This window comes from Ovis aries, chromosome 4 (assembly GCF_016772045.2).
Source record: "Ovis aries strain OAR_USU_Benz2616 breed Rambouillet chromosome 4, ARS-UI_Ramb_v3.0, whole genome shotgun sequence".
NCBI classification, from domain to species: Eukaryota; Metazoa; Chordata; class Mammalia; order Artiodactyla; family Bovidae; genus Ovis; species Ovis aries.
The window spans coordinates 104,934,571-104,949,080 of NC_056057.1; the positions used below are offsets into that span (position 1 = coordinate 104,934,571).

The window sequence follows — 14,510 nt, forward strand, 5'->3', positions numbered from 1 at the left end:
GTCCCCCAAACTCATCTACAGTTTGATTTTTAGAAACTCAAGTATTCAATAATTCTTACCACTCTCAACCCCCCCACAAAATCACTGAAGTGCCACCAGCTTGCAATTAAGAATGCCCGAACCTCTCTGGATAGGGGAGAGGACCTTGAGGGGTGACGTCAGAGCAGAGCTCTGGGAACTGGAAGCAGCTGTCCCTCCTGCAACTGGACGAAGGGGTTTCCCCCGACTCACCTTGAAAGCTACAGCTCTTCCAGATATGGAACAAGCAGATCTGATCACTCTCCTCTTGGGTGGCAGTGTTTAGGGACACAGAACCTGTGTCTCTTCTTTCTACAAAGAAAGACCACAAAGATGTGTCACCAGTGCTTCTGATAGGGGACTGGAGTAGTTCAAGGTACAAAGGAGAGAGAACAGAATTCATTCATTCCTCTGCATGAGGCAAAAGTGGGCAAGGCAACCTCACAAAATCTTATAATGTTCTAGATGAAAGCACCCTCAGACACACAGGTGGACCCTCTCCGCCTTCTAGGGAGGAATTCGGGAGCCCAAGGCCATATGACTGCTGCCAAATCCAGGACATCATCGTCGGGGTGAGCTTTTTCTCAGCTCTGGCTGTGCACTCAATTCACTAGGAGACCTGGTTATAAACACAAGTGCTCAGCTCTCCCTCAGACTGACTCAATCAGAAGCTTTCAACAGTGGAACCTGGGACACTAATAGGGAGGGGTGGGGAACCACTAACCAACACATTTTCCTTCTGTATCTACAGCTGTGATTACCCCACAGAACAAGTGAAGGCTGTATTTTATGAACTAGATTTGATTCCAAAAGCAAAAGAACTGTGAGAACTGGGTTCCAATACCAAGAAAAAATAATTAATGGAAAGCCTACAATTCAAAATGAAACTTAATTTAGGTTAATTATAAGAATTTCCCAGATGGCATAATGGTAAAGAATCCACCTGCCATTGCAAGGAGACACAAGAGACGCCAGTTTGACCCCTGGGTTGGGAAATATCCTGGAGTAGGAAATGGCACCCCACTCCAGTACTCTTGCTTGAAAAATCCCATGGACAGAGGAGCCTGATAGGCTGCAGTTCATGGGGTCTCGAAGAGTCGGACATGACTGAGAGACTTCACTTTCACTTTTCACTTTCATGCAGTGGAGAAGGAAATGGCAACCCACTCCAGTGTTCTTGCCTGGAGAATCCCAGGGACGGGAGAGCCTGGTGGGCTGCCATCAATGGGGTCACACAGAGTTGGGCACGACTAAAGTGACTTAGCAGCAGCAGACATCCACAGGCTGGACCTTAAAGCTCACACCTGTGGCACTTTAGAGGTTGCCTCCCTCTCCCTCCAGGGGCAGGTATCCTTCCCTGCCTTTTTAACAAGGCCATAATCCAACTGATACTCTTTAACAATCTATTAAAGAAAAATCGTTTGCTTCTAGGCTTCCTACTATTCGAAGAAACTAACCTAAAGGAATTGAAGAAAATGTAAAGGAAACATACAGTGAGGACACCTTTCAAATATAAATCTCAGATAAGTTTAGAGTGCTAAGTTAGTTTGCTGGTCATCCTGGCATTAATAATTTAGGAAGTGGTCTACTAAAAATCCTAGGTTATCAGTATAGCTAACAAGTTGGGGGAGCTGTGTCTCAGAGACACCAAGGTAGAACCAAGGCCCAGGACACTGCCAGGACATGGCAAGGACTCAAATTTGTTGAATGAGAAAATGGACTATCAGGATGGCCAGCCAGCAGCAGATAGTGTGAAATTCACAGGACACCAAGGCATAGTTGCCTCCCTGGTACTGAATCATGGTATTCATTTCCCACAGTGTAACAGGTACTCAAGAAATGCTTACTGGGACTTCCCTGGTGGTCCAGTGGTTAAGAATCCACCTTGCAATGCAGGGGACAGGAGTTTGATCTCTGGTCAGGGAACTAATAGCTGACGTGCGGCAGAGCAACTAAGCCCATGCAAGGCAATTAGAGTCTGTGCTCTGTGACCAAAGATCCCGTGTGATGCAATGAAGATCCCACATGCCACAACTAAGACCCGACACAGTCTAGTCACAAGCTTTATATAAAAAGAGAAATGCTTACTAAAGAAACAATCTCTGCTCAAAATTCCCCCATATGCCTGTCGCTAAGCATGACATTCCTCAAAAAATAAAAATAAAAAGTATCCTGGCAGGTTCACCATTCAACAAATCAGTGACAACTGTGGCCCAGCAGGTACCACTTGGAGATGAGCACTGAACTAAGTAAATTTGCAATGATGAAAAAAAATTCCATTCATGTCAAAAGAGAGCCAAAATTAAAATATGCTTCATTCAAAAAAATAGATAAAATGTGACTCATGCGCTTATCCAAAAAAAAAAAATCTCAACAGAACATAATGCAAAGGATGGCCCCAGAACTGTAGAGCATGGCATTCTTAACTGCAGGGTCCTTCACAGGAAAACAAGCTCTCCAGGGCAGAAGAGGGAAGACTAGATAGGGAGAAGCAGTATCACTCATCTCCATGCAGATCTCAGGCCCAGAGGGAATTCACCCACAGTCCACAACAACCCAAATTTGTTTAAAATGTGTTTGTTCACAGCTCTGATTTCAACTCGTCTTCACAGCCCCTACTGCCTGGAAAGGGGTGGCCAACTCCCTTTTTCTCAGAGCAGCACAGACTTGCCCAAAGTTACACATTCCATTTGGCAGCCAGCTGGAATCCAGGAGCCCCAGCCCAGAGCCTTACCGGAAGTCCCCTGTGACTGCGAGGGTAGAGGTGGCACCCGGATGGAGGCAGAGCTCTTACTCTTGATGTCATGAGCATTTCTGTAAATGGAAGGCAGCTTGCTCACCAGCTCCGGCCTCATACCCAACTTCTCCAGTTTTTCCAGGTTCTCAGAATTAGAGAAATCATGGGATCTCTTACAGCCAGTGCCAAACTTGCATTCACCCTGTGAAAAATACTGGCAGACATGGAGCTTGATACAGTGCTTTTTAAAGGAACAAGAGCCATACGGTCCATCTCCTTTGTTGTAATGAAGGCAGATCTGTTAACGAAGAAGGAAAAAAGACAGGAGCTTAGAAAGGCCTCACATGACACTACCTCCTTACTGAGCAGTCTCTGGTTAACTGATGTTCCTCCAGAGACCTAGCCAAGGCTGTGACCCTCTCGTGACATGGGTCACAAGCTCTGAGAACACCCCTCACTCTAGATGGACAACTGCCCTTGGTAAATGGGAACCAAGAGGACAGCAGACTGCCCAGAGCAAGCCTCTCTGGTTGGAAAAAAAAAAAAAACAACTTCCAGCTGATCAGAGCTGCTCCCTTCATGAGACAACATTTTAATGTAACTCACACAGGAGCATCCTAACAATCCCTGCATTCTACTGACTGACCCCAATTCACTGATTCACCAACTCCCTCTAACCCAGGACCTAGCTTCTCCCAACTCTTTTTTTCTCCAATTTAAGGTCAGAGAGGCTCTGAGGGTTTCAAGAAGGCCAAATACAGCCCTTTCAAAATAAGACTCAGTGAAGTTAACAGGCTTGCTCTGAGTCACAGTTATCTAGTACACCTGGCACTGGTGGTGTCTGCTGAACTGGGTTGTTGGTAAGGTGGGGCTTGAACTTCAATCAGCTGTTCCTTCTCCTCTACATTCCTAGAGCTGGGAACCAAGCCAGAGACCATCATGGGCCCACCCACTCAACTCATAGGCATCATATCAAACAGAGCGCTGCAGAACCCAGACCTAGATCATCAGGGACCACCTTCTGGGGATGGAAGCCCCGGGGAGAAGATCAGCAACAGCTGGGCCCTAACTTTGATCCAGTCACTTACAAGCTGCCCGACCTCAAGCAGGCCACTCACCAGCTCTGAGATTCTGTTTCTTAATCCCCTAAATGGGACTAATGCCATCTACAAAGCTGGGCTATTGTGAGAATTAAATGAAAAATATATAAAGTGACTAGAACCAGCGGGTGCTCAGCTCATGGCAGCAACCCCTCAATGGTCACCTGATGATGAGGGGACTAGCCTGAGAGCAGCAGTCCTGCAGGAAAGCAGTACTGGATCCGAGCTTCTAGCCCGTGTGACAGCACTGTGTCCTGAACCACCTCACACAGCCCAGGAGACAGACTGCACATTCCAGATGATTCACGTCTGCTGATTCACTTCTCACACCACTAACAAGGTGATTGCTCCAAAAAGTTAATGCCTACCCTCCCAACACAACCTCGCTCCAACTCCCTCCTGTGACACAGGAGGCTGTGCAGATGAACCTCCACCCACCTAGTTCTCTCTCTCCCTCCCACCCTAAATCCAGGTCATGCTGACGTACACACTGTGTCCTGACCAGGCAGGCTCTCTGCCTCCCTCTTCCCAGACCTTCATCCTCCACTCATCCTCCAGCACTCAAAGCAACCACCATCTGCTCCAGGACTCCTTCCCTGGTACCCAAACTGTGCCCCTGAGACCAGAGCACCAACTCCAACTAAAGCACTGACAATCCCACTAAAGCATTGACAACCAACAGCACCTTGCTATCAACCGCCAACTTGTCCCACCCAGTAGCTGTGCCCCGCCTGGAAGAGCAGAAGGGGCTTCTCATCTCCTTAATGCCAGTGCCTAACCTGTAGTGGATACGCAATAAGGATTAACTGAATTAAATTGATACTAATTTTCAAAAGGCAAAGAAAATCAATTAATACATATTATGTACCAGTCATTTGCTCTATAGCATCTTTCTCAAATAAGTGATTCAATTGAATAATAATTCATTAAAATATAAATATTTTGTTATTAAATATCATTAACATATATCCATCTCATCTCTGTCGCCTCATCCAAGGAGGGCCAGAACAGCCCACAGAACCCATGCTGGCCAGAGAATGACCGCTCAGATCTGCTGCAGAGCGCAGCCAACACTTCGCCTGGCTGCCATCCTGCGTACACAGAGTCCCCGCCCTCAGAGGCAGGCCATTCTGGAGAGACACAGATGTTGCCAACAGGGACTTCAGCTCAGAACTTTGTGCTGGCTGGGCAGAAGCTTATGGGGAACTGCAGCGCAGTCAGGATCCTTTCTGACCCAATCTCCTTTCCTTCCCCTCTCCTGCCACAGATTTCAGGGCACCATCACCACATGGAGGCTCCCCCACCTTCCTCTCCAAAATAAATCTCTCCCACTTTCAATTACATCTTGGTGTCCACTTCTCTTAGGACTTGAAGTCGTCCATGACCACTGCAGTGAGCTTCAAAACAAGTGGTTTCTGTCTGAAGTGCAGTATGAGAATTCACAATGACCCAAGTTAGAAAACTACCCCACAGACCTCCAGAGCCCCGTGGTACCTGCATTTTTCTAAGTCCTGCTAGACAAGAAGGGGCTGGCTGGAATCCCAACCCCCACTAAGCTCTGTGTAATAACTGGCTGTAATCATTGGCCAAACAAGCTCCCCCAACTGCTGGGGTCCAGCCTCAGCAGAGTCCAGGGATACCCTCAAGATGAACGGCATTGGCAAACGAATGAATGACACGGGGAGACCAAGCTTCAGTGAGCGAGGCCCGTAACTTTATTTTCAAAAGGGGCTTTTATACCCTGACTTGTACATAGAGGAAAATGAAAGATGCAAGGTCATGCAGAGTCAGCTCAAACACTCCAGCGGTTTTGCCCTTATTGAAACCAGGATTTTTTTCTGCATACCTTTCCTATAAACAAGGGTCCTATGTTGTGTACATTATCTTCTGGCCTTGGAGGCCTGTTGACATTTTATTGATAAAGGTTGACATTTTTTTGATAAAGGTTGATCAACCAGAAAACTTGTTTTCCCTTGAAGTGTTTTTTCTTTATACCTCTAATCTGTGTCAGCCTCAGAAAGTACTAAACAAAGTTACATTCTCATGGAGCAAAGGTGCAGTGGGTTACAACAAAAAAAAGAACTTATTAGCTCAAAGGTCTGATGTGGTTAATACCAAGGCTACTACCTGTTTTTCTTACATTCCAACTATATTAACTAATGCACTCCCAGGCACACAATGGATAAGGGATATGGGAACCTGGCAGCAAGCATTGGCTCAACAATGAAACCCTTCACCAGTATTATTTTAATAAAACTTTTTTACCCCTCAAAGCGCTCTATATTTTTAGAATGCTTAGGGTTCCCGTGTCATGGTTGGGATGTTGTGAACAAGCATATGCGTAGGTACAAGAGTCTGTATAAACCTGCCAAGCAAGCTAGAATGCTAACAGTGGGGTTTGAATTGAAATGCTCCTTTCATGTCCAGGAGACTTATCAACTAGAGCCCTAAGTTGATTTTCTCCAGAGAAAGGTGGTCGGGGATAGCCCCCTGTTAATGTCAGAAGAGTTGGTGAAAGCATAATATAGTAAACAGTAGACAGACAGATTTTGGTTTGGGATAGATGCTAGAGCAGGTCCAGGGAGTCCCTCGAGTCCTGATCCGCCTTGCTTGTCAGGTCTCCTCCACATGACCTTGTCATGGGTGGGATCTCCCGTGCTGGCTGCCGGCACCCAACCTCACAGAAGCCCTGCAAAGGAGGTACCAGCCCAACTGACATAGAAGGAAAGAAGGCTTCAAGAAGTGGCAAGGTTGGTGCAAGGTCACAGATCTAAAAATCAGCAGAGGCGGGAATCCAGTCCAGGGCTCCCAACAGGCAGACCTCAGTGATCACTTTGGGCCCCTGGAGTTTCTTCTGCTATAGTGTTTCCCTGTCTTCCAACTTCCTGGCCTCTTCCTCATCACTTACCCTCGGGCCCACCCCTCCTGGCACTCACCTCTGGCAAGAGCAAGGGGTCGTTCTGAAACAGGAGCATGCAGAGCTCACCGAAGTTGAGGTGGTCCAAGCCATGTGTTTTCAGCACGCTTATGTTGTGATTGGACATCAAGTTGTGGCCATTCCTACAGTCCTTCCTGCAAACAAACAGGGCTAGGGTCACAGCTGAAATGTCTCCCCACCAAACTCTTATGCTGAAGTCTTAACCCCCAGTACTTCAGAAGTGACTGTATTTGGAGTCTTTCAAAAAAGTGATCAAGTTAAAAATGAAGTCACAGTGGGGGTGGGAGTTGGGGGGGAGCAGGGGCTAATCCAATCTGACTGGTGTCTTTATTAAAAAAAAGGCAGGGGGATCAGGACACAGAGAGAAGACAATGTGAAGATACAAGGAGAAGATGGCATCTACAAGCCAAGGAGAGATGCCTCAGAATATGCTGACAGCGTGACCTCTGACTTCCAGACTCCAGAACTGTGAAAAAATAAGTTTCTTAAGCTACCCAGTCTGTGGAACCTTATTACAGCAGACTGAGCGAACTGAAACGACTGGCAAAATCAATCTTTAAGATAATTTTTCAGGAATAGTTCCTGACATTGTTTAAAAACATCAGAGAAAACCTGCATGTCCATTAAAAATCATAGTGCTCATCTGTAAAAGAAGAGATGGTACCTTGTGAGTTTTAGGCCCAGGGAAGCACCTCTCAGCAGGTATTTAGTGAGACTTACAGGGCCATTTCCCGAACAGTCAGTGTGCCAGTCACTGAGCACTTACTGGCATTTAACATTGGCTGAATAAATGAGTGTGGATGGCTTATGATTACAGGTGTGTATACACACACATACACAAACACACCATTGAGGCCCAGCCCTTTTTTCTGCTCCCTTCTTCCAGTCTTTCGATCAACCATTGCCTCTTGAAAACTCACTGCGAGCCAGGAACTGGCATTATGCCCCAAAGAGCCAAAGATAAGCCTTCAAATGATCACCTGGGTCAACAGAACCCAGCAGAGTCAGGTAAATCACACCTGCTTGACTCAGACACTGCCATACCTATGATAAGCATCTCAAAAGAAAACTGAATCACTGACTAAACCCGTACTTCCCCTGGGCTCCCCCAACGCAGTAAAGAGCAACTTCCCTCTTGCACTGCACAGGCCAAAAACCATGGAGTCATCCAACCCCGCTCCTCTCTAGTGGATACACAGACATTGAGAAGACTCTAAAATGTGGGAAGCACAAGGTCAGCTGTGCTCAGAATCCATCAACAAACAGAGTGGCACCTGATCCTGACAGGAGTGGGGAAGCAATCAGGGAGGGTGCCTGAATGGTGTAAAGTCTAAGCCTGATACTAAGGGCTGAGGAATCAGGCACGGAGAGCAGAAAAGACCATTCTAGGCAGAAAAGTGAAAGTGTTGGTCGCTCAGTAGTGTCTGACTCTTTGTGATCCCATGGACTGCAGCCTGCCAGGCTTCTCTGTCTATGGAATTCCCTAGGCAAGAATACTGGAGTGGGTAGCCATTCCTTTTTCCAGGGTATCTTCCTGACCCAGGGATCGAACCCAGGTCTCCTGCACTGCAGGCGGATTCTTTAAGATCTGAGGCACCAGGGAAGCCCCATTCTGGGCAGAGGGGCTTCATAATTACAATGATCATGATGATGATGATGGCTACTAAAAGGGCATTTATCACAAACCAGGGTTTGCTTAAAAGTTTTGTGAGTTAACTCACAGTGTCCTCAACAAGCCTATAAGGTGGGTAATACAATCCCATTTTGGAGATAAGAGAACTGAGGCTCAGATAAAAACTAATTTGCCCAAGATCACTCAACTGGCAAGGGGCAGAGCCAAGGCAGAGACACGGCAGGCTTGTCTTGGGGCTGGGTTCTTGACCACTTGCTCACTGTCCCCTAAGCAAAGGATGGAATAAGGGACCTGGGACCCTCTCCAGAGGTCACCAACAAAGGCAGCAGTGATGATCTATGTCTGCAACAGCTGATCCTGCAGTTGAGGAGGACAGAGAGCTTCACAGCGAAAGCACAGAACATGCAGCTGACCACACCCTCTCTCTCTTATGTGATCCGGAAACAGTCAAAGAAGGAAGGTTCAAGAAACTGTCCTGTGTAAACCACAAAGAAGACGGAAAAACAAAACAAAACAAAACAAAACACCACAGAACTCAAGATCATCCAGGCCTATAAATACTAGACTTCCAAGACAAAATCTGACCCCAATTTTGGGAATTAGCCTATCTAAAGATAGCAGGTCTGTTATCTTTATTTTACCAACTACAGACATCAACAAGACCCACTAGTGATCTGTCATTAGATCCCTCCATCTACCATCTACTGTATCTACCTTCCTCTCTGCATGCTGCTCCTCCTTCCACCCTGAGATGCTGCCTCTCCACCAGCCCCTGAAGGCTCAATTGCCCTGGCGCTCCACCCTCAGCTTCCACCTCAGATCAGACCCACCCTTGCTGCTGCAGCCATAGTAAATGCTGCCCCAAAACTCCCAAAACCTGCATCTCAGTGTCCTGGCAATCCTCCCAAGTTTCAGACCTGGAGAGCTAACCTCTGGGCACTCTTCAAAACAAAACCCTCTCCCACTCTCTGTCAACAGTAAGAAAGATGTCATCTCCGAGTGAACGATAATAAAGAAAAATGAGTCATCAATTATCGAATCCTGTCACCCTCCTCTTACCAGCTCTCCCAAATTTCTCATACATACATCCATTCCTCATAAGGCCTTATCTGGGTCTTGAAATATCTGCATCTAAGGATTTCTGGGCAGCTGCTTCTCAGGGACATTTACCAGCTCCTCTGCATCCAGGCAGAGACATCCTGCGGTGCTTGGGTCATGGACAGAAAAATAGCTACCATTCCAGAACTGGCCCATAAAAATCTCCCACTAGCCCTCTACTATCCATCTTCTCTACCTGCTCCTTGGAACCTGATACCCAGACAGCCTTTAAGAGTCATGGGTTGAAGAGGACAGAGTCTAGATCTGCCAGCCTGGGTCCCTAAATGACTATATGGATCAAGGTCCATACTTCACGCTGTTAAATCTCACAATCAGACCTGATGTGAGCATGAAGTAAGGTCTATCCTGTTGAGGCAGAAAAAAGAAAAATAACTAAAATTCTTCCAGATGACTGGACTAGCTTCCAAATGGAATCATCGTAAGTAAGTAAAGTCACTCAGTCCTGTCCGATTCTTTGTGACCCCGTGGACTGCAGCCCACCAGGCTCCTCAGTCCATGGGATTCTCCAGGCAAGAATACTGGAGTGGGTTGCCATTTCCTTCTCCAGGGGAATCTTCCCAACCCAGGGATCAAACCTGGGTCTCCCGCATTGGAGGCAGACGCTTTAACCTCTGAGCCACCACTATGAGCATGCATACCACTATCTAAGCTATCTTCCTACAATGCACACCTGATGGCTGCGCTCTTCTGCTTCTTGACGGGCTCCCATTACCTTCAGGGTGAGGTCCCAATTCTTTAGCATTTACCTCTTGAATCTACTCCACAAATCTCACTGAGCGCCTGCCAGGTACAGAGCACAGAGCTGAGGGCCGGGAGAGGCCAGCCAGGACGAAGACGGAGGGGTCTCTGTTCTCCTGAGTTTACGTTCTACTGAAAACAGTGGGGAGGCCATGATAGGCGCTATGAGAAAAGTAAACAGAACGTGATGGAGAAGAAAGAAAGGGGCTCAAAGGAAAGAGATGCCTGAGTCGAGCTGAAGGATACACCAAGCAAACTAGGAAAGGCGGTCCAGGAGAGCAGAGGTCACCCGATGAGCAAAGGCTGGAGTTATACCCGGGCCGGAAGGGCACCCTGAGGAGCCCAGGATGGAGGGCCGGCGAGGACCCGTTCAGTTCCCTCAGGGGCACTGGGGGCCAGGGTTAGAAGCTTGCATTGTATTCCAAATGCAACGGAAGCCGCTGGCGTCTAGTCAGCAGGTGAAGAGCTTTCAAAAGATCCCTTCCGTGGCGGGGCAGAGAGCGCTGAGCGGCCCTCAGAGCGGGCTGTGGCCCCGGGGGCCGCGGGCCCACCCCCACCCCGGTTCGGCCACTCCCAGGCTGTCCCTCCCCGTGCTGGGCCCTCGGTCCCTCTCCGAGGCCACCGCTCGACGCGGAGGCCCACGCCCAGTCCCACGTATTCAGAAAGCGCTCAATAAACGTTCGCTGAAGGGGAAGGAGGGGGAGGGGCGCAGGCCAAGGTACAGCCCCCTCATAATCTCTCCCCAAAAATGACGAAGGGCGGGGAGCGAAGAAGACGCCCTCCCCGCGGTCGGGCTCCCGGCGCGGCGCCTTACCCGTCCCTGAGGAACTTGCACTTGCCGTAGAACAAGAACTTGCAGAGGTGCAGCTGCGCGCACAGCCCCGCGCAGCCCGGCTTCGGGCCCAGATGGGCGCCGCAGAGCCGCAGCGGCGACACGGCCAGCACCACGCGCTCGACGGCCGCCGCGCCCGCCCCGGCCGCCCGCTGCGCCACCACGAAGCGCCCGCGCTCCCGCAGCAGCCGGTCCAGCACTTCGCCGACGACGCTCGGCCGCACGCGGCGCCGTAGCTCCTCCAGCTCCAAGGCGCCCCCGGCCGCGCACAGCACCTGGGTCACCTCACGGAGGAGGGCGGCCGGCGCCATTGTCGTCGGGCCCGCGACTGGAGGGGCGCAGGCGGCTCCCGCGGGGAGGAGACTGCGGCTGAAAACGAAACTGAAAGCTCCCCCCGACCGGGGGAGAACAGAACCCAGTGGCTTCGCCACGCCTCCGGCTCTCAGCTGAGCGGAGCTCGGCGCCTTCCGGCACCGGGCCCCTCAGCTGTGCGCGCCCGCCCCGTCGGAAGCCCGCAGGAGCTTCTTCAGCGTCCGGGGGACTCGGCGACGAGTCCCCTCAGAGTGCTGACAGGAAGAAAGTCAACCCAGCCTAGGGGTCGCGCTTGGCGTTCTGGTAGCGCCTTCGCCGGGACGAGGCTGGGTGGGGCCGCCCCAGAGCGCGCGCCGCCCGCTTTTGACCCGGGCGTCGGGAAATAGCGCGGCAGGCGGACCGCGCACCTTTGCGCCGGGCGCTGGGCGGAGCGGCCTGGGACGCGCACTTGCGAACCGCCAGGCGGCGTCGCGCGAGTCAAACGCTAGACGCTGAGGGAAACCGCGAAGACGCCCTGGGGCCCTCTCAGGTGGAAGCAATCACCCAGAGTCGCGAAGGCGGCCTCAGTGTTACTTTCTGTTCGGCGCAGGCTGTGAATCCCTTGTTTTAAACGCGAAAATCCCTTCTTTTCAAAGGAAAAGCCATTTCTCCCCGCGCCTGCTGAATGGACTATATTAAAGGCCATGGGGGCACAGGAACACCTCACGGACATGGCTGACTGACATGTGACGTGTTAGAGCCCTTTGGGAAAATAATCCCGAAACAGTTACTAATGTTTAATGTGCGTGATCTTTGACCCATTTTTCTGAGAATCTTCTAGAAGTAAAAGGAACGGTAGATAAGGTACGTACAGAAGCATTTGTGTGGAGGAAGTAGGGAGATGGGAGCAACGCGGTTGATCGTTATCCAGACTGGGACACAGCTCTAACCAGCGAGCGTTAAATCTGTACCTATTGACCTGGAAAGACATCTATGATGTGTTGTGGAGTGAAAAAAGAAAGCTGTATAAAAATGTCTAAATCGGTAGCAAGAGGCGAATCCCTTGTGTGTGTGTGTGTGAGAGAGAGAGAGAGAGAGAATGTGAATGTGGTGGAATATTTTTGAACGGGCGGAGAAAGCTGAGGCAGGACCAGGGCTGTGGGCACTGATATTGTAGTAAGTATGCAGTAGGAGGTGTTAGCAAAGTGGGAAAGAAAGTTGAGGGGCGGAAAGATTGTGCGGGAAAAAAATACTTACCATAGTCTATTAACTTAAAATGAACATAAAATTCTAGTTTTAATATTACTACCAAAGTGCTATTAAGTGCTGTTAAGCTACCAAAGATCCATTAAGTGTATGGATGAAGAGTAGATAGTAACAGGGACAGATGAAAATGAATCAGTTAGGGGATGGAGTGAGGAGCAGTTTTTCTCCTGGATTTTAAGTGCTTAAAAAATTGTCATTGTGTATTTTTTAATAAAACTATTTTACGTTCAGTTTTATTTATTTTTGGCCATGCTATGGGGCTTGCAGGTTCTCAGTTCCCTGAACAGGGATTGAACCTGGGTCCCCGTGGTGAAAGTGCTGAGTCCTAACCACTGAATCACCAGGGAATTTACTTAACTTTTAAATTTTAATTGTGGTTTTAGTACAGTTTGACAATAAAATAACATTTTTTTTAAAAAAGGTGATTTTGCTATCTGAAAGCTTGGTTTACCTCTTGGTGAGTGTTGAGCCAAAAGACACAACCAAGTCAAAGATCCATCAGGAGAAAGGATTTATTACCTGCAGCAAGTAAGAACACTGGTGATCTTTCCCAAGGCAGTGTCTCCCCAAACAGCAGAATTGGGGAAGGTTTAAGCTAAGGGTATATGCATATTCATGAAAGGACTTGAGTAGAAGTCAGCATAGAATTGGGGTAGACTGACAGAGCCCAAGATTTAATTGATTGCAGTCATGAGGTTCAGAAGAGGTCAACAACGTCAGGCCTTAGTTTCCAGTTGATCTGCTGGTTGAGCACCTGTTGTTGCTTAGTCGCTAAATTGTGTCTGACTCTTCAACCCCATGGACTCTAGCCTACCAGGCTCTTTTATCCATGGGATTTCTCAGGTAAGAATACCAAGGTGGGTTGCCATTTCCTTCTCCAGGTTGAGCACCTGAGGGGTGGTTAACTTCTGCAGAACAGTTCAAGAAAGTGCTTCAGACTCATCTTTACCATTGAAACAGAACTGGGAGTCTTTACAACTGCTTTGTTATCTTTGCTGTTGTTAATTCTCTTGCCTGTTAACAGTTTGTCCTTTTGTTCCCTTAAGATCATTGTTACTGAGACCTGTTCAAGGGCAAGCATTGTGGCCAGAACTAGATCTCAAAATAGCTTAGGCCTAAAATGGCTTCAGCCAAAATGGCTTCTCTTCTGTCAAGGAAGCCATGCTTGGTTTTCTTTCCTCAGGGATCCCCTACCTTATCTGCTTACAGGATAACAGTGGAGGCAGAGGTTGTAATATGTACAAATCTAGGAATGCTAAAGATTACCATCAGTCATTAGAGGCTTGGAAGATGCAAGGAAGGATTCTTTGGAGCCTTCAAAGGAAACACAACCCTGCCAATGTCTTGATTTCAGATTTCTAGCCTCCAGATCTGTGGGAGAATAGATTTCTGTTGTGTTAAGCCCAGTACTTTGTTATTGCAGCCCAGGAAACTAATTTAGGCTTCTATTTTCCCAGTAGGACATGGAGAAGGATTATCAGCTGCAAGTGGGGCTAGAGTAGGGGCCAGGGAGGGAGAAGATACGACCCAGGGATCATATCAATGGCTAGATTAGTTGCTTCCAATTTTCAGGGAAGTTGGGTTCAGCTTGGATTTGGGTTTTGCCCTTTGAATTCAACCTTGAATGGAGATCAGAGCAAGTTTTGGAGGGCTTTTGCAAAGGATAAATTGTATTAATAGATCATGAAAACCAGCCTGGGTTGAAAGGAGAGGGAAGGTGAAGGGAGTGTAAGAGATAATAATTGGACATCCAAGTTAGAATGACCCCTGGGGGGGGCGGGGGAATTGCAGGGATGAAAACTTGGGGAATACATGACAGAGTAGATAAATAAGTAAAT

At 48.5% G+C, this 14,510-nt stretch overlaps 1 protein-coding gene across 1 annotated transcript in view; it reads right to left on the reverse strand.

The window, feature by feature from the left end:
* The window catches only part of PARP12 (poly(ADP-ribose) polymerase family member 12), a 45,152-nt gene extending 33,341 nt beyond the window's left edge, over nucleotides 1-11,811 (reverse strand). The window contains exons 1-4 of the mRNA XM_012177236.5: nucleotides 11,098-11,811; nucleotides 6,792-6,927; nucleotides 2,753-3,053; nucleotides 232-330 (exon numbers count right to left, since the gene is read on the reverse strand). Coding sequence (XP_012032626.1) covers nucleotides 232-330; nucleotides 2,753-3,053; nucleotides 6,792-6,927; nucleotides 11,098-11,426 — 865 coding nt within the window. The 5' untranslated portion in view covers nucleotides 11,427-11,811. The remainder of the gene's footprint in view (nucleotides 1-231; nucleotides 331-2,752; nucleotides 3,054-6,791; nucleotides 6,928-11,097) is intronic.
* Nucleotides 11,812-14,510: the final 2,699 nt, after the last annotated feature.